Raw genomic sequence first — 20,189 nt, 5'->3', positions numbered from 1 at the left:
CTTATTTATACCCCACCTGCTCTGGGCAGCTCCCAATCGAATATCAAAAACACAATACAGCATTAAACATTAAAAACTTCCCTAAACAGGGCTGCCTTCAGATGTCTTCTAAAAGTCAGATAGTTGTTTATTTCCTTGACATCTGGTGGGAGGGCGTTCCACAGGGCGGGCGCCACTACCGAGAAGGCCCTCTGCCTGGTTCCCTGTAACTTTACTTCTCACAGGGAGGGAACCACCAGAAGGCCCTCAGAGCTGGACCTCAGTGTCCGGGCTGAACGGTGGGGGTGGAGATACCGTGTTTCCCCTTTTTTAAGGCGTAGTCATAAAGTAAGCCATGGCAGCATTTTTAAGCAGTTGCGAAAGATAAGACATACCCCGAAAATAAGACATACCTCCATGCCGTGTATGAAAACTAACACCCTCCTTATGGCCACTACTGGCAGTAAGATGTTGCTGAATTAGACTGAGATCCTATTTAAGTGACTGGATTTTAAAAGCGTGACCGCCGAGCGCACCAGCCAGCCAGCGAGACCCAGCCAGCCAGTGGGGCCTGGAAGCGGCTGCTGTTGTACCGTAGTGGTGAGCGCGCGGAGCGCCCGGCCGAGGAGGTCTGCCGCCCCGACGCCCGGAACCGGCTGCTGCAGAGCGGAGCACACTGCAGCGCCGAGCGAAGTGACAGAGCCAGCAGTCTCGCCTCCGCCCGGCTGAGGAGGCCTGCCGCCCCGCCGCCCGGAACCGGCTGCTGCAGAGCAGAGCGCTCCGCAGTGCCGAGTGCTTGGAGCGCCCAGCAGCACCGGGCGGAGCGACAGAGCCAATAGCCTCACCTCCGCCCGGCAGAGCGCTCAGCAGTTCAGAGCACCTGGCAGCGCCGGACGGAGTGCCGGAGCCAGCGGCCTCGCCTCTGCCCGGCCAAGGAGGAGGCTTGCCGTCCCGCTGCCCAGAACCAGCTGCTGGAGCGCGCGGAGCGCTCAGCAGATCGGAGCACCCAGCAGAGCCCTTGCCCCTTTCTTCTTCCGTCAGGCTTGTCTTAAAAGGGGCGCAGTGGAGAAAACGCCTTTAAAGGGCGATCGGAGGGGGATGCGGTGGGAAGACGGGAGCGCGCACCCGATGGGGGCTTTCTATTTCATTATTTCATTATTTATTTATTTTTTAATTTTTTTTGAAAAACCTTTATTGCTTATTAAAATTACAAAAGAAAATACATGTATTTTCTATTTCATTATTTAATAGGGTTGCCATATTTTGCAAAAGCAAAAAAGAGGACGCATTTGGCAACTCCTGTTTTTAATTATGGATCGCTATGACGACTCTGCCTGTGATAAAGAGGACGTGTCCTGGAAAAAATAGGAGACATGGCAACCCTATTTATATCTATATTTGCTCCATTGGTTAGAGCATGGTGCTGATGATTCTTCATTGCAGAGGGTTGGACTAGATTATCCTTGGGGTCCCTTCCAACTCTTCGATTCTATGATCATCTGGAGGGACACAGGTTTTCCCGTCACCGATGGAGAAGACCTGTGAACCTGAACACCTGGGAATATAGTGCTGTACAGCTGGAAGGGGTCCCCCAAGGGCCATCCAGTCCCACCCTCTGCAATAATGCAGGAATCACAGCTAAAATAATCCCCATCAGATGGCAGTCACAGCTGGAGAAGCCTTGGCCATCCAAACCTGGGTTTAAAAACCTCCCATGTAGGAGAGTCCAAGCTCAATAGCACCTCAGAGCGCTGAAATCTTTGTGCATACATTGTATTGTTCTAATACATACAACAGCCTTGTCAGGTAGGACAGAGCTCAGCAGCGCTGCGCGTAGCGCCCAGCAGCACCCTGAGCCAGCGGCCTGGCCCGGCCGAGGAGACCATAAGACACCCCACCAAAAATAAGCCACCCTGTGTTTTTTTAAGGAAAAAAAGTTATAAGACGGTGTCTTAAAAAAGGGGAAACACGGTACTCCTTCTTTCGAACAGCTCTTCCTGTCAGAAAGTTCTTCCTGATGTTTAGTCGGAATCTCCTTTCATGTAACTTGAATCCATTGTTCGGGTCCTACCCTCTGAAGCAGGGGAAAGCAAACAAACGAATCCTGGGAATGAAGGGAGCGTGGAAATGTGGCTGTGAGTAAAAAACTACAGTCCCCATCATGCAGTTTAAATGACCATTTTTGTGCTTCAAATATATTCTATAGTAAGAGCTGTTTGACAGTGGAACAGATGCCCTGAGAAGATTGTGGACTCTCCTTCCTTGGAGGAATTTAAGCAGAGGTTGGAATGGCCACCTGTCAGGCATTCTTTAGCTGGGAATCCTGCTTTGTAGGGGGTTGGACCTAGAGGATGCTTGGGGTCCCTTCCAGTTCTACAAGTCTACTGTTCTGTGATTATAATACCTTAGAAGCTCAGTGCAGAGAATCCACAGCCACTGACATTCTTTTCATACTAAATGTCCTGCAGGACACTGTGTGCGAAGCTCCGCCGAACGTGGAAATCTCCATTGCCCAATGTCACAAACCCCCAGGAAGGGTAGCGCCTGTTCCTCCTGGCAGAGGCAGGCTGCTTCTGGGGTGAGCCCAGCCTCAGCTAATGGACGCCCTGGCAGGGCTCCTTGCACGCTGAATGCCTGCTCTTGGCAGGCTGTTACCTTGAAAAATGAGCTCTCCCGAGCTTGCCTCTTGTTGCTACAAACGAACGCTTCGCATTGATTAGCACAAGCCTTGTAAGTGTCTAATTTATCAATCAGCCAGCGCGGTGGGAGTGTGTGTAAACCAAGATTTCAAAAATTATGTCATCTGTCAATTGACTGGGGAATGTTATTGTTGTGTGGGCTCGGCGCGGAGGGCCCTCACTCAGAGGAGGAATGAAATGGAGGTGAATTGAATCGCCTCCCACCGTGGCTGGCAGCCCAAGGCTATCGCTGGCCTTCAGGGTACAGGACTCTGAGCCTGGTGAAATGGGAGGCAAGCCCAGGATGTTCTCCCCTGGAAACTTGCTGAGATGAGCAACAGCTCTCCTTGTGCATAAGACATTCCTAGTGGGTTGCATCCATGGGGATGTCCGCAATACGCGAAGGCTCTCCCTCTTCTTCTCAACTGTGCCATGTCTGGTGTCAATGCTTGGAATGCCGCTTCTGCCAGTCTCCATTTTCCGTTTTAATTAAACTTCAAAAATTTTTCTCTCTTTTTATGATATGGCACACTGAAGAGAGGCACCAGGCAATGGGGGCTGAATTCCCCAGTTACGTTTCAGGGCCCTGACAGAGGCCCCAGAGACGTTCTGGAGAAATTGGGCTTTTTGTGCTGGCCTCGTAGAACTCAACAGGGAATGGGACAGGGCCAGAATGAGAATCCGAATTAGTTGGCTCTGCCTGCCAATGGCTCTGGTTCCTCTCATGGGCTCTGGCGCCACCTACTGTCAATCTCCCTGCCATCTGCCCTACCAGTCCCAATTCAGTTGCCCCTGCCTCTTTGGCAAAGTGCTTTCTGAGAGAGGACGGGACTCTCCTGTGCTTGGTCTGCAACAGGGGAGACAAATGTCCCCCACCCTGTTTGCATTGCCCAAAAGACAGTGAAAAGTTTTGTGAAGAACGAGCTGCATTTTAGCTCCTTCCTTTGGACAGACCGGAGCAGACATGTCCATTTATAAAATGAAGCACTGCCTAGATGCGAAATAATAATAATGCTAATAGTTTAGTTTATTAATTCACATTCTTTGTTTGGCGACTCTCAGTAGACAAAACAAGAACATTGTGAAAAAAGGCATCCAAATAAATAAATTGCTTCAGACTGAAATATTTCAAGGAGGCAGTGGTTCTAAAAAAACAATTGTTCAGTGTCTGAAAGCTGACAGTATTGGGGCCATAGTCACCTATCTAGGGAGGCTTTTACATAATTTGGGCACCACAACTGAAAAGGCCCTGTCCCTCAGTGTCTCTCTCATGCACGCTGCTGATAGCAGGGGGACACAGAGAAGGGTCTTAGTGATGGGGGGGGATATACTTTTACATTGACTCAAGTACAGTATATTCCATGTTCAGGAGAGGTTTATTTGAGAGGTGGCTCATTGATTATGGAAATGCCAAACATTAGACATATGCTCAGTGCCTTCTTGGTGGTGGCTCCCCAGTTATAGGACACTTTGTCCAGAGAGGCTCGCCTGTTGCTTATGCTTCGGCTACAAGTGATAGCCCAAAAATAAAAAAGAAGACATTTTCCATGCTAGGTGAAGACATTATTATTTCCCCAGAACTTTGAACAACTAGGCTTTCCCCAGAACTTTGAACAACTAGGCTTTTAAAAAATGCTTTCCAGTTTTTGAACTATTTTGTTTCCCTCAGTTGCTGGGTTATGGCTTTGTTTTCATGTTGCCTTGTGATGGTTTTTTTGCTGGCTGCTGTGGTCGGTCCCTTTCTGCATAGATTGTTTCAGCTTTGGGCTGTGGTTGCATTTTGTGGTTTGCACAGTTGTGAGCCACCCAGAGGACGTTGTTGAGGGAGAGGGAGAGGACGAGGAGAGGGAGAGGGAGAGGGAGGTCCTCTGTACTGCGGCTTCTACCTTAGGTGTTTCCAGGAAAGCAATGACCTCCTTGAACTTTCTCCCTGTGTGAGTCCATGTGTGTGCAATCTATACAGTGTACCGGAAAGGATCAGCAATGCTCCAGCCCTTTGATTTACACAGAGGCCTTGCTTTGACCTAATTTTGCATCTCAGTTGGGTGTCCGGCTTAACAAAGAGGTCACTGAGTGATGCTTTCCTTGGATTACAAACTACCTCTTTGCCAATACAGAGCTTCCCAGGTTTCCTGCTGGCCTCCTCTCCAGATGCCGCCTTGCGCTGGGATTAGAATGAGATGTGTGTGCCGCTGATAGGGATTTTTCAAACATTGACTTGCTTTCTTCTTTAGTTGTGGAGAAAGGAAGTTGGCCGGCAAGCCTGGCTGTGTGTTGGGGGGGGGGTCCAGCACCACTGAGCACTAGATGATACCTTGAGACACCCCGAGGCCCCACCATTCTGGTGCATTTGGGGCGATTTGCACTCATGACGGAATCAGGCTGGTTGTGTGCAATCTTGATTTCAAACCAGTTTGTGCCTGCAAAAGATTCATGGTCAACATACTGCTTCATTTCTAGTTGGTGCATGCCCCAGAGCTTCTTGCTGAAATCAACTTTCTACACCACAATTTCTTTTGGGTGTGTGTTTGTGTGCTTTGTCTCGCTTCTGTTGTGCTATTAGTGCAAAAAATACCCCTCCAAGCAAGGGGTGCGGATGGTGCTGTGGTCTAAACCACAGAGCCTAGGGCTTGCCGATCAGACGGTTAGAATCATAGAATCATAGAGTTGGAAGAGACCACAAGGGCCATCTAGTCCAACCCCCTGCCAAGCAGGAAACGCCATCAAAGCATTCCTGACAGATGGCTGTCAAGCCCCTGCTTAAAGACCTCCAAAGAAGGTTGGCGGTTTGAATCCCCGTGACAGGGTGAGCTCCCGTTGCTCTGTCCCACCTCGTGCCCACCTAGAAGTTCGAAAGCACAAAGTGCAAGTAGATAAATAGGGACCGCTCCGGCGGGAAGGTAAACGGTGTTTCCGTGCACTGCTCTGATTTGCCAGAAGCGGCTTCGTCATGCTGGCCACATGACCTGGAAGCTGTACGCTGGCTCCCTCGGCCAGTAAAGTGAGATGAGTGCCGCAACCCCAGAGTCATCCACGACCGGACCTAATAGTCAGGGGTCCTTTTACTTTTACCTTTGACCCCTCCAAGCAGCAATGATGCTGTAACGTTGGGGAAGCATCACAGAACAACGAATGAAGCAGAACAATGTGTGCATGGTCCAGTATAGATCCACCAGCAATGCACTATTATTGCATCAATGAGATATGTCAATGAGATATGTCAAGAATGTTTTGATGGTGTTTCCTGCTTGGCAGGGGGTTGGACTGGATGGCCCTTGTGGTCTCTTCCAACTCTATGATTCTATGATTCTATATTGGAAATTGCACCCACAGAAAAGAAAAGGAAGAAGTGGTGGACTCTCCTTCCTTGGAGGTTTTTAAACAGAGGTTGGATGACCATCTGTCATGGATGCTTTAGCTGTGATTCCTGCATCACAGGGGGTTGGACTAGATGACCCCTTGGGATCCTTTCAAGCCAGAAATTCTGTGAATTTATAACTGACATCCCTCTGTTTGAGGAAGGGGGAAGTTGGTTTAAAATGGCACTCCTTCACCAACTTTGGTGTAAAGGTCTTTGATTCAATCTATTAGGCTCTTCTTATACAGTGGAACCTCGGTTTATGAACACCTGGGTTTACGAATTTTCAGTTTAAGTACTCCGCAGACCCATCTGGAATGGATTAATTCACTTTCCATTACTTTCAATGGGAAAGTTTGCTTCAGTTTATGAACAGACTTCCGGAACCAATTACACCCATGCTTCGGGTTAAGTACGCTTCATTTTAAGTACTCCACAGACCGTCTGGAACAGATTAATCCACTTTCCATTACTTTCAATGGGAAAGTTCGCTTCAGTTTATGAACGCTTCAGTTTATGAACAGACTTCCGGAACCAATTTTGTTCATAAACCGAGGTACCACTGTATTCTTATTCCTGACCCCTAAGGCCCTAAATATATTCAAGGCAAGGAGCAGGAGGCAAACACACACTGCCCAGCACTGGAGGCCACCTTGTGCTTCTGGGGCAAGTGGTGATGGGGCTCAAATCCAATTCACTTATAAAGGAAAACATGTGTAATTACAAAACCATTGGAGATCTAAAGCAATTTTGCAATCCAGTCCTCCAGCCATGTAATGTATACCAAAATAATAATAATCCATTTACAATGTTAAAGCATGCATAAAAATGCACATATTTGTGAAAATAACATAAAAAGCATTACACACACACACACACACACACACACACACACAAACTGTATACAAAAATATGTACATTAGAAGATACGGTATGAAGTTTCATGTGCGTTTTTTATTATTATTGCAAACTTACAAAGAAATCTTTAGAACTGACCCTGAGCTTTGAAAAACTGGAACTGAAATTAGCAGATTCACCCTTCCCTAGGAGCAAGCCTTAGGACCTGCTAGGAAGCAACAGGTCTGAGGCCTGCTCTGTAAACCAGGAGTAGGGGACCTGGGATAGCTCAGTCGGTAGAGCGCAGGACTCCTAATCTCAGGGTGGCGGGTTTGAACCTCACATTGGGCAAGGAATTCCCGCATTGCAGGGGGTGGACTAGATGACCCTTAGCATCCCTAACCACTGTGCGGTTCTATAGTTCTATGAACCTGGGGCCCTTCTGATGCTTTTGGACTCCATCCCATCAGCCCCAACAACTTTTCCAGGGTCACAGGGCCCTTGCTATAAAGCAAGCATAGGCAAACTCGGCCCTCCAGATGTTTTGAGACTACAACTCCCATCATCCCTAACTAATAGGACCAGTGGTCAGGGATGATGGGAACTGAAGTCTCAAAACATTTGGAGGGCCGAGTTTGCCTGTGCCTGCTATAAAGAAGCCTTTATACCTGGCATTTGGGGGGAAGAACCCCGAATCTTCCTTGGCAGCGATCTTCACTTTGAAGAGTTTGCAAATCGCCCTTGCGGCTGCCTCCTGCAAGAGAAGACGCAGCCCGAGTTTTATTGCCAATTGATTGGCTGTTAGCAGACATTAGACAAATTAGAGCAGGCCATTAAGCCTGGACGGAGGAGAGTAAATGAGGGAGAGATGGTGCGTCTCTTCCAACAACCCCCCCTCCTGCTGCTTGCCTGCGCTCCCTGATCAGCAGGATCAATAAAGCGACATCATGTAGCCTGGATCAATGGAACAGCTGGAATGCCTCACATATATAACGGCCTCGGTGTTAGATCATATGCTCAGGACCTGCTTCCTCTCTCCACCTTGGGAATGGCAACCAGCAAAGAGTTACTGCCCGTCCTTTGGGGGACATTAGATTCATAAACTAGGGGAGGGAAACCGATATTGGAAAAGCAATAAGGCATTAGGGAGGCATCTCTTCAGCCGTAATGCTCTGGCCGGCTTGCACTCAGGGCAGCCTGGATTGATGCGCTGAGCACCAGGCCTAGTTGCGCCTCGTCAAAAAGGAGCTTTCAGCCGCTTTAATCTGATAGTTTCTAACGAGATTAATTTGGAAAGGCCTGTAGGAAGGGAATAGGGCTTCCGGCAGAAATGGGGAGGCACACCCAACAGGCAGTGTGGCCAGGCTCTTGTTTGCCTTGTTTATTCATTTTAGATACTTAAAGTCCCACCCCACTTCATTCCAGCAGCGGGAGAGCTGGGAAGCGGAGTTCAGCCCATCAGCTCTGCTGTGAGAAAGACAGCTTCATCAGGGACCTCCTGGCCCTGAACTGTGCCAGCTGGTCATTCCTCTACAATTCTATGACGGTTTAGACACTGGAGCCCGACTTTCCATTTTCTTCTCCCCTCCCTGCCCCTTTTGCCTTGCGTGTCATGCTTTATTAGATTCCTAAACTTGCGAATTGGGATGGTCTAGTTTTGATCATATGTAATCTGCTGGGGGAGGCTTTGTGGCTGTAGAGCAGGGTACAAATGTTCTAAACCAGTGGTTCTCAAACCAATCAATCAATATACCTTATTCGACCGGTAGTCAGAAACAACAACAACAAACTTTTTGTTTTCTTTCCTGGGCCACGCTTTCAGAATGAAAAATTTGTGTGCGCCATGATGAATTCTTTATTGATAAGAAATACGTTGGAAGACAAACATAAACAACTCTCAACAGTGTTCTCTACATCACATCAGCAGCGGCAAACTGTGCCGCTTGGCTGCCCGGGGCAGCACCCCTTGGGGGCGGGGCGACGCTCCGCAGTGCGCATGCAGCACAACGTGTGTGCCAGGATGAACTGTGCGGTTTGCACATGCGCAGTCCGTCCAGGTTGGCGCTGCTGCTTTGCTCGGCCGGCGTGCTCTGAAGCAGAGCGTGCTACAGAGCGGTTTGCCACCGCTGCCCGTCAACCCGCTCCATAGCGCGTTCTGCTTCTTCCTGCTCGGGCGGAGGAGGCGAGGGGCGGGCCAGGGGGTGGTGGCGCTGCCCCCCACGCTGCCCCCGCCAGACTGGAGCTAGGGGCGGCCCACCCCCTACGCCCCTCCCTTGCTACGCGCCTGCACATCAGTTTGTGCTCTTTTTCATCAGCACGTGAAAAAACCCGCCAGCATGTTAGTGCACATCTCTCCTAACATGCCAATCTTTTAATGTATTTCCCCTTGTATTTTTACAGCTTCCCCTAATATACTGCACTGGCACGTTATTTTCACTAATATATTCATTTTATGCACACTTCACCCCAATACATGCATTTGTTTATTTATTTTGTCACACTGCGAAATTCAGAGAAGCACACATTTCAAAAGGATGGCTGTGTTGCGGTCCGCATATTGCATCTGGAAGCGTGACTTAGCTCGTTCTGGCTTTACATGGAAACTGAATTGGGATATCTCCCCTGCCCCATCTATAGCTACAACCCTTCATTCTCCCTGGCCGTTGACCATGATGACAGCAGGTGATAGCTGCTGTGGTCTCAAGCTCCAGGAAGCATGCCCCCAGAGGATTGCCCCCATTACCCCAGAGCTCCTGGAATTTTTCCTGCCTTGATGTTGTGCTGCCTTGCGAGGAATATCCTTTGGCCAGGCTAGAGAGGGTGGAGGTTGAAGGCTCCTGCACCTTTAAAGATTAATAGTATTGTTTGCTCATTAAGGAGATCATTCAGGGCCGGGCTGAAGCTGGAAGGCTTGAACGCAAGCATCTGTTTGCTACTGGGAGAGGATATTAATTGTCTTGATACTTCAGTGGGTATAAATACGGTTGCCAGCCCCAGATAGCATCTGAACAAACAAACAAACAGCTGCCAGCAGGATCCCTATGATGGCTGACCTTTGCAGAGTGCTGGGCGGCTGTTTTTAATAGCAACCTTCCTGGCAGAATAGAAATGCGTGGCGGGGGGGCTCTGGGGAGGTGGAATTAATGTCGTTACATCAGGGTCCTTCAGATTGGCTATGGGGTGGGACTTTGAAAGTGGAGGCTGGTTGCAGGATGGATTTGATTTAAATCAAATCAATTTAAATCATGATTTAAATCACTAGTCAGTAAGACTTGATTGAAATCTTTCTTTCTTTTGTTCATTCGTTCGTTCTTTCTGTAAAAAGAAAGAAAGAAAGACTCATTCTTGCTGGTATGATCTTAATATTTACAGCCATATGAAAGTTTCATTTATGGAATAATAAATTTTCAGAGTAGTTTTTGCAGTTATATTAAAAAATGGTCATATTATTAGAAATACATATAGACAATTGTGAAATTATGGTGAGGTTTAATAAGTTAACTGTTCATATTTGGACAACTTTTCTGCTGTACTTTATTGGAAGGAGGAAAATAATCATTTCCTTAATAACCATTTAAACAATTTGTTTAACTAAAACTATAACATTATAGCATATGTATCCATGTTTGTTAAATGATGGGGTTAAAATGTGTTGTTGTTGTTGTTTTAAACTTAGACTTAGTTTTAGCACACATGAAACACTTAAAACATATCCTTATTTCCTGATGAGTAGCTTTTGGACTATAATGTAACTTAAATAGAAGACTATATTTAGAAATATTTTTCCTCCCAAAGAATTTTATTTTTAAAATCCGATTTAAATAAATAAAAAAATCCGATTTAGATTTTTTAAAAAAATCCCATTTATTATTATTATTATTATTATTATTATTATTATTATTATTATTATTATTTTAATGATTTTTATTCACCCTGGCTGGTTGGTTCTGTGTGAGTGACTGAGGCTGAAGACTAAGACATATATATGAATGTTGGAAGGATCAGGACAGATAACAAGAAGTCCTTCTTTACGCAGCGCATAGTTAAACTGTGGAACTCGTTCCTGCAGGAGGCAGTAATGGCCACCGAATTGGATGACTTTAAAAGAGGATTTTAAAAGAGGATTTTAGGGACCCAGGTGGCGCTGTGGTTAAACCACTGAGCCTAGGGCTTGCTGATCAGAAGGTTGGCGGTTCGAATCCCTGTGACGGGGTGAGCTCCCGTTGCTTGGTCCCAGCTCCTGCCAACCTAGCAGTTCGAAAGCACGTCAAAATGCAAGTAGATAAATAGGAACCGCTACAGCGGGAAGGTAAACGGTGTTTCCATGTGCTGCTCTGGTTTTCCAGAAGCGGCTTTGTCATGCTGGCCACAGGGGCGTACCCAGGATCAAAATTAGGGGGGGGCAAGGGGCGGGGGCAAGGGGCGGGAGGGGAGGGGCCACAGTGGGAATATGGGCGGGGCTATGTGGCCTGCGTACTCCCAGCTCTTCTGAGGAGGCAGCCCCAGGCTCTTGTTCCCGGCGCGAAGCTCCAGAGGCGCGCGGGGAACGCAAGCCTGGGGCTGCCTCCTCCGCACCTCCCAGGTCTTCCGAGGAGGCGGCCCCAAGCTCCCGTTCCCGGCGCGAAGCTCCAGAGGTGCGCGGGGAACGCGAGCCTGTGGCTGCCTCCTCCACTTACACTCCCCGCTCCCGCTTAGCGCTCCTCCGCTTACGCTCCCCTCGCGCCTCTGGAGCTTTGCGCTGGGAGCCGGAGCCTGGGGCTGCCACGCTGCGCCCCTTAGCCTTTTGCTTCTGGGGGGGGCAATTGCCCCCTCCTGCCCCCCTGCCCACGGCACTGGTCGCCCCTCTGGGCAGCTCGCCCCATCCCCCGGGTGCGCTGTTTCCCTCCGTCTCTTACGTTTACACCCCACCGCTTTTGCAGCTCGGTAGTGGGAGGGGGAGAGGAGAAAGTGCGATGGGTTATGGAAAGGGGAAAGGGGGGAGGGCTGGTCTGTTTCTTTCTGGCTGGGGCCGCGCACCCCACTTTTTGCATTGAGATTTCTTTCTTTTTAGCTTGGGGGGGGGGGGCGGGCAGCTGGCTTCTAGAGTAGGGCAGCTGCCCTAACTTGCCCCGTGGTGGGTACGCACTTGGCTGGCCACATGACCTGGAAGCTATACGCCGGCTCCCTCGGCCAATAATGTGAGATGAGCGCGCAACCCCAGAGTCGGTCACGACTGGACCTAATGGTCAGGGGTCCCTTTACCTTTACCTTTACCTTTAAAAGAGGATTAGACAGATTCATGGAGGAGAGGACTCTTGTGCCTACCAGCCACAGTGGCTCTGCTCTGCTGCCACAGTTAGGGTCAGCCATGCTTCTGAATGCTAGTTGCAGGAAACCGCAGGAGGGGAGAATTGCTCTTGTGCTCAAATCTTGCTGGCGGGTTTCTCATGGGCATCTGACTGGCCCCTGTGAGAACAGGATGCGGGACTAGATGTGCCACTGGCCTGATCCATGAGGCTCCCCTTATGGCTACTAGCCATTCTTTTCAACAGTCATTTTGTTTGTTACAAAATGCAGAACACTGCAGTCTACCTCTCGCTCTGCATTACCGTGCGAGAAACTTGGGGCCTCGTTTTTTATTTGTTCTTTCATTTTGTCAAATCTGTATGCGGCTTGATCGTAAGAAACCAAACCCATCAGGGCAAAAAAAAGGGCAAAACAATAAGAAAAAAATAGCAACCGTTTAAGACTTTTGAAAACTTCAAGTAAGAATAAACTGAGAACATTAAAGTTCAACATCAACTTTCTAAACATCTGGGTATGGTTATTTAAGTGAGGTTTGATTGTATTGCTATAATTTTATACTTGTAAAACCAAATAAAAATTATGTCAAAATGAATGAATGAATGAGCTGTATTAGTCTATTATAGTGTGGTTTTCTGTACATTTTAAATTATGGTTGCTGTTCCTTTAGTGATCATTTTATTGGTTTATCTTTTTTTGTAAACCGCTTTGAGGTGCCCCCCCCCTACACTCACTCAAGCGGTATATAAATTTTATGAAATAAATAATAAAATTTCCTATCTTGGACTCCCCGGCTGCAAGTGTCCATCATTTTTTGTGGAGGGGGGCGGGGCTTTAGGGATGAGGATAGGAAGGCTTAATTCGTGCATATAACGTGAGTTTCCCTCACTTTATAAGTGTTTGTTGTCCTCCTTAGGACTAGAAAAAGACCCAGGTTCAAATTTCTACGCAGCCACGAAGCTCAATGGATGGGTTGGGCCACTCACAACCTCTTCAGCCTAACCTACCTCACAAGGTTGTTGTGCAGTTTAAGATCGGAGTGGGAGGCAGATCTGCGTACGCCGCCCTGATCTCCTCGGAGGAAGGACAGGAAGGGAGCATAATAAAATAACGGGATGGATTTTAGAACAAACACAGAGAAACCTTTAGTTCCCAGAGGGCGAAATAACACACGAGTGTGACATTGGACGCATGTTTTGCCCTTTATATGGTTCCTTTGCCTTATGTCTCCCTTTTTTGGTTTTTGCAGATCCGTGTCGATGGACCCATCAGAGGTGCCCTCGAGTATGAGATTGTCCAGGTGGTGGATACCGGCCCAATCTTGCGGGACATGGATTTTTCCGTAGATCACAAGCATCTGTACCTCATGTCTGATAAGCAGGTGAGTGGCATGGCTAGCGTCTGCTGGCATCCTTTAACGCCAGGACAAATTGTGTGCTCGTTTTCCTTCTCCAATTAGAGAGTCTTGTGGACAGACACAGCCTCTTCCGTTTAGCAAACTCTGGATCATGTTTCGCAGTGGGACTTCAGCTTCTTCGGTATTTGATGGATTACTGTATTTTAATATTTTGTTGGAAGCCGCCCAGAGTGGCTGGGGAAGCTCAGCCAGATGGGCGGGATATAAATAATATATTATTATTATTATTATTATTATTATTATTATTATTATTATTATTACTTATTTCGCTCTGACCTTAAAGAGGCAACAAGGAACCGGCACTGCTACTGAGGCCACATAATACCTATTCCACTTCTGTACAAAATCGGTCTTTGGAACTCCCTGCCTATTGGACTCTTCATGGGTGCCTGCCCAAAACATTTTTATTTAGGCAAACCTACCCAAATACCTGGGATGCGGGTGGCGCTGTGGGTTAAACCACAAAGCCTAGGGCTTGCCGATCAGAAGTTCGGTGGATCGAATCCCCGCGACGGGGTGAGCTCCCGTTGCTCGGTCCCAGCTCCTGCCAAACTAGCAGTTTGAAAGCACGTCAAAGTGCAAGTAGATAAATAGGTACCACTACAGTGGGAAGGTAAACAGCATTTGCTAGTGCTGCTCTGGTTCGCCAGAAGCGGCTTTGTCATGCTGGCCACATGACCTGGAAGCTGTATGCCGGCTCCCTCGGCCAATAATACAAGATGAGTGCCGCAACCCCAGAGTCGGTCATGACTGGACCTAATGGTCAGGGTTCCCTTTAGCTTTAAATTTACCCAAATATCTAGTAGGCTGATGTGCCTTTAGTTTATTCCTCATTTTAGGTTTTTTTTTTTAAAAAAGTGTTTTAATTGTTTTTACTCACAATTGTATTATTTTCGTAAACAACTTTGAGGGGTTTTCCCCCCATTCAAGTGGTATATAAATGTCATTAAATGAATGAATGGCAGGTGTAGAGCAGGTACCAAGAAGAGTACAGTGAAACTGCCTCCCTGGTGTCAATGGGCAGGGAGTTCCGAAGTTCAGGTGCTGCCACAGACAAAGACTGATTTCTTGCAGAACACGTATTATGTGGTGCCTTGAACGGTGCCAGTTCTGTGGGTCAAAGTGGTCTTCAGTTTAGCTCTTTATACACCAGTAGCATTTTTTTTAAAAAAAAAAGCCTTGCGGAAACTCATCAGCATTTTAGTGGATAAATAAAATAACAGCTTCAACTTCAATTTATAATTACTTCTTCTTGCTATTTAGTGTTAGTACTGAAGCTTATGGTGGAAAGTGCTATGATTTGCCATCTTGTCTCAATGATCAAACTTTCATTTTCGACTTTTTGGGGCGAAGGAAGCCCAGCCTGAAATGTGGTGTCCGTCTGAGCAGCCCGCTCTTATGTGTGTTTACTAGGTAGTGCCACCACACTGTTTCATGAGACTTACTCCTAGGTAGGAGCAGGTGGGGCTCATCAACCTGGGAAGGTAGCCCTTCTGGGTGAAGGAAAACTCTGATCCTAAACCTTCACTGGCTTGGGGCTATAATCATTCATGAGAAAGCATTCAGGAGTAAACCCCGAGGGAAAACCCATACTGGCTGCCTTGGGGAACATAGTTGGGAGAAGAAAAGGCTAAGGATTAAACCCTATGCAAATCCAGAGTGAATTCCCTAAGAAAGTTGGGGGCACATTGTACGCCTCCTTCTAGCAACTCCTGCAGAAGGAGTTGGTGCCAAATGCCTTGCTCTCCTTTCCTTTCAACCACACCAGCAAGGCCGAGAGTGCGGTCTTGTCATCTGGGCGGCTTAGAACCTCCATATACACTGCTCAGGCCTGCAACTCCGGGGAAGTCATTCCAGTGCTGCTAATGCAGTAAAAGCAACATGGGAGGTGGCAGTTATGAGGTCCTGGCCTCTGCAGCCACAGCGGGTGCTGTGATTCTGCAGTGGTTTGACTTAACTTCTAGAGGCGCACTCCATTGTCTCTAGAGACAGAAGGATGCCAAGAACTCACAGGTGGGGTTCACAGAATTGCAACAAACATTTTGCGCCATATACGCTCATCCTCTCCCTGTGGTGCCTCTTCTCTTCCTCTCCCTTTCGCCAAACTTTCCTTCTCTCTCTCTCTCTCTCGCTCACTCATTCTCCTCTTTTAAATAGTTCAGAACAAATGGAATGGAACGGGTAGAATTAGTGCTGTCAATGGCATGTTGCAAATGAGAGTCAATGACACGATCCGAAGCCCACCTGTTGAAGACCAAAGTTCTAGAGCTGTGGTTCCCAAACTGGGTGGTATCCACACCCTGCGGGTGCTGATATTACATTGGCTGGGGTGCTAAGAGGCACCGAGGTGGCAGGGGCCGCTGGAGACGTAAATGACTTTCAGACTTTGCACACCTGGTATTATTTGAAAATCTGGTTCATCAGTTCTGTGGAATGAATTAAATAGTTTTAATTAGGTTTTGAACAAATGTGGAGTGAACTGTTACTGCTTTGAATTTTACTGTGGTGTCGTCTTCCTTAGTGCGCCATGCAAACCATTGTTCTGAGTAATAGGGTAAGAGGGCACAAGGGATGAGTTCGGTGCCAGATTTACATATAAGCTAAACAAGCTATAGCTTAGGGCCCCACTCTCTTGGGGGCCCTAAAACATTTAAAAGTATTTCACTATTAATATACTTCTTCTTAATTGTATTTCAGTTCAACAATTACTTTGATCAAAATACATATTTTGTTATGTGCAAATGGCTTTAGATACCTATTAGGTCCATAAATTACCATATAGGATATATTCAAGAAAAAAAACAGCGACAATTTGTTGTTGACAAAGGACAGCTGGACATATAAAGGGCCCCATTATCTCCAGTAGCTTAGGGCTTCGTCAAACCTAAATCTGGCCCTGGATGAGTTTTTGGAACCCACGGGGAAGTGGCCTGAAAAGGTTTGGGAACCACTGGGCAAGAAGATTTGTGTTTGTCCCGTGGGTACCTGCCATGTGCTTTCAAGGGTGCCTGTTACTACCTCATCCTTCTCCGCCACCATGAATATTCATATGCCAAATATGAGCTGCATAGGAAAGAGAGGTGCCATTTTATCCATTCATCTTCATTAGCTACTAAGCCATAAGCTATAACTCATGGGCTGTGAGGGCAACGGCGACAAAGGACAGATTGCTTCTCCTTCTTCTACCTTTCTCTCTCTCATTTTTGGCCCACGTTTTGCATAAATGACGATCTTATCACTGCTACTTTCTGCTTCCCGTCACTCACTATCAATCCTCCTTTTGTTATCCGAGCTTTAGATGGGGGTCTTGAGGATAAACGAGATGAGATTCTGGCACAACCATTTGTTAAAACCCAGGTTTCCCCCAACTGCAATATGAAGTTTATCAGATTTTTTTTTGGAGCAATGTGGTTGCATGGATGAGGAGAGCTAAATCTGCCTTCCTTCTTGGGGAAAGGCCATAGCTCTGTGGTATAGCATCTGCCTTGCAGATAGCACACACCCAATTCTCTCTATTTAAGTGGGACAGCTCTGTTTATTTCTGCTATATATGTTGGTTGCATTACTACTCCCGTTTTGATCTGGGAGCTATTTTGGGGAGCGCTTTCAAAAATGGTTAATGTACAGATTAAGAATAGAACAGCGGCCCTTCCTCATATTTCTCCAGCCTTTTTTCCAAACATCTATGGATCTCCAAAGAAGGCAAAATCTTAGTTTGGGGTGCTGCTGTGATCCTCTCAGTTCTGTCGAATAATTGTTCTGTGGTTCCGACAGCTGTCCAGTTCTGCTTGAATTGTGTATTCCGAGAGCAATTTTTGAATGCTGGAATGGATTCTGTGAATTTGAACAAAATGGGTGGGCAAATACGTGGAGGATGAAGAAATACAGTACACAAAACAAAACACAAAACAGTTATCACTCATAGTGTTTAAAAGCTGTATGTATATTTATTTCAAAGGATATTTCTGTGGCTGCGCTATTTGATTGTTTTATTTTCTCCCGCCCTCCTACATCACACGAAATCCGATTGTTTCAGAACCAAGCAGATTGGCCGTCTTATTTCAGTGCTGGGAGAGGTCGCTGCAACAAGGACAGTTCAAGAACCCCCACCCCCACCCTTTTCATTGTTGAGGAAATTAGTAACAAATCTGGAAAATCTTCATCTCTCCCTCCTGCACCTGGCAGGGGTGGGTGGGGAAGGAGAGGGGGCCCTGCAGAAAGGAAATTTAAGAAGCTGATGATTACATATGAATCCTGGAAGCTCGGTAATCCCAGACTTGGTTAAACAGCTGTCTCCTCTAATTCCACTGACAGCCAGGCCCCCTTCTCCTGGAGACCTCCCATTTTCCAGGTCATTTCCAAGCACTGGTTTGTTAACCGATTTCCCCCCTCCAGATTTGCTATTACTCTGTCCAATTCTGGCAGCGGCCATTACCAACAATCAGCCGGGCAAGTGCAAATCTAATCTAAGCACCTCACGGAGGGGAGCAGTGAGGGCGGGGGGGGGGGGTCTTTTCCCATCTAAGGCTCTGCATGGCTTCAGAAGAGCTCTGGTACGTGCTGAAAAAATGCATATTTTTTTTTAGCCAATGCTCGAGGGAAATGAAATGGAGCAAAGGAAAAGTAGACATATACCATAAAGCCAACCCCTTCCCTGAATGTAAAAAAATGCAAGAGGAAGTATCGAGGGATAGCGGCCAGATTCCCTAGAAGACAAGGGACCTGTCATGCTTTTGTAGTTCTTCATCAAGTTTGGTGGTGTTATTTGCATCCTTTCTTTTAATGGAAAATGCAACTTTCTTCACTTCTGTAGCATTGTAGCATGACAAGATGGAGGAATTGTGTTAGCTGCCTTGGTGGGCATGTCAATGGAGAAGAGATTACAGTTTATGTTCGAGTAAGTTCTACTCATAGTAGAACTTGGTCAGACCACATGTGGAATACTGTGTCCAGTTCTGGGCACCACAATTTAAGAAGGATAATAGCAAGATGGAATGTGTGCAGAGGAGAGCGACCAAGATGATCAAGGGTTTAGAAACTAAACCTTATGACGTACGGTTGAAGGAGCTGGGTATGTTTCATCTGGAAAAGAGACTGAGAGGAGATATGAGAGCCAGCTTCAAATATCTAAAGGGCTGTCACATGGAGGATGAAGCAAGCTTGTTTTCTCCTGCTCTGAAAGGTAGGACTCGAACCCATGGTTTCAAGTTACAAGAAGGGAGATTCCAATTAAATATCAGGAAGAACTTTCCAACAGTAAAAGCTGTTGGACTGTGGAATCAACTCCAACCCTCTACGTCACTGGAGATTTTAAATCAGAGGTTGGATGGCCATCTGTCACGGATGCTTTTGTTGAGATCCCTGAATTGCAGGGGGTTGGACTAGAGGACACTCAAGGTACCTTCCAACTATACAATTCTATGATTCTACAATTCTGTAGTAGACCCACTGAAATTAATGCCCATGAATGTCAACAGTTCTGCTCTGAGTAGGGCTAACATTGTATTCGACCATATCTAGCTAACAAATATCCAACTGGGTGCTGTTGAGAAAGTCAGTGTAGATGGACCTTGTCTGATCCAGTGAGGATATTCATAAAACACACTTGAGCATTCAAACATCCAATAATAATCATGCGAGGTAGGAGAGTGGGGTCATATGTGCCCATCATGCACTGACCCCCCCCCACATCCCACATAGGCCTTTCTCCAACACTTCCTGCACATTTGAGAAGATGGCAACAGTGCTCAAGTTTCCAGCCTATGCGCATTGACAGACTTCCCTGCTGCAGCCAAGCCTTCACATGCACAGACAGTGAGGGCAGGAGGCAATAATGGAGTATAATGGAAACAGGGCAAGTTGAGAGTGGACCCATGCTCCAGTGGTTGCGTATTTCGAATCCTCAGATAGGGCTTTATTAATCTGTTCCCCCCCCTCCCCCAAACAAAAATGGTTTCCTTTGATCAGAGGCACAATTTTGATCAAAGAAAAAGAAAGGAGCCCGGGGATTAATTCGGAGCTTTATGCCTTCTGCAGAGATGGGAGCTCGATTGCATCCGTTGCTAAAGGCTCTATCACAGGATATTCCAATGAAGGTAAAGGTAAAGGGACCCCTGACCATTAGGTCCAGTCGTGACCGACTCTGGGGTTGCGCGCTCATCTCGCATTATTGGCCGAGGGAGCCGCTGTATAGCTTCCAGGTTATGTGGCCAGCATGACAAAGCCGCTTCTGGCAAACCAGAGCAGCACATGGAAACGCCGTTTACCTTCCCGCTGTAGCGGTTCCTATTTATCTACTTGCATTTTGACGTGCTTTCGAACTGCTAGGTTGGCAGGAGCTGGGACCGATCAACAGGAGCTCACCCCATCACAGGGATTCGAACCGCCAACCTTCTGATCAGCAAGCCCTAGGCTCAGTGGTTTAACCACAGCGCCACCTGGGTCCCTCTGAAGGTAAAGGTAAAGGGGCCCCCTGACCATTAGGTCCAGTTGTGACCGACTCTGGGGTTGCGCGCTCATCTCACATTTCCTTTGTCCTCTTCCTTACCCCCACCGCCAAACATACATGGCACTCTTTTCTTAAAGGATTTTTTCCTCTCTTTTTTTTTGCTTCAGGCCATTAACTTCTAGGCTGGTC

The 20,189-nt window shown here is 47.1% G+C and overlaps 1 protein-coding gene across 1 annotated transcript in view; it reads left to right on the top strand.

Moving 5' to 3' along the window:
- The window catches only part of LOC148684675 (plexin-A4-like), a 298,024-nt gene extending 282,598 nt beyond the window's left edge, over positions 1-15,426 (top strand). Inside the window, exons 4-5 of the mRNA XM_088651912.1 lie at positions 13,385-13,516; positions 15,259-15,426. Of these exons, the coding sequence (XP_088508038.1) occupies positions 13,385-13,516; positions 15,259-15,426 (300 nt within the window). The remainder of the gene's footprint in view (positions 1-13,384; positions 13,517-15,258) is intronic.
- Positions 15,427-20,189: the final 4,763 nt, after the last annotated feature.

This window comes from Zootoca vivipara, chromosome 9 (genome assembly GCF_965207765.1).
Source record: "Zootoca vivipara chromosome 9, rZooViv2.hap1.1, whole genome shotgun sequence".
Taxonomy (NCBI): Eukaryota; Metazoa; Chordata; class Lepidosauria; order Squamata; family Lacertidae; genus Zootoca; species Zootoca vivipara.
Note: the sequence above shows the minus strand (reverse complement) of the source record. Positions and strands in the feature narration are given on the sequence as shown.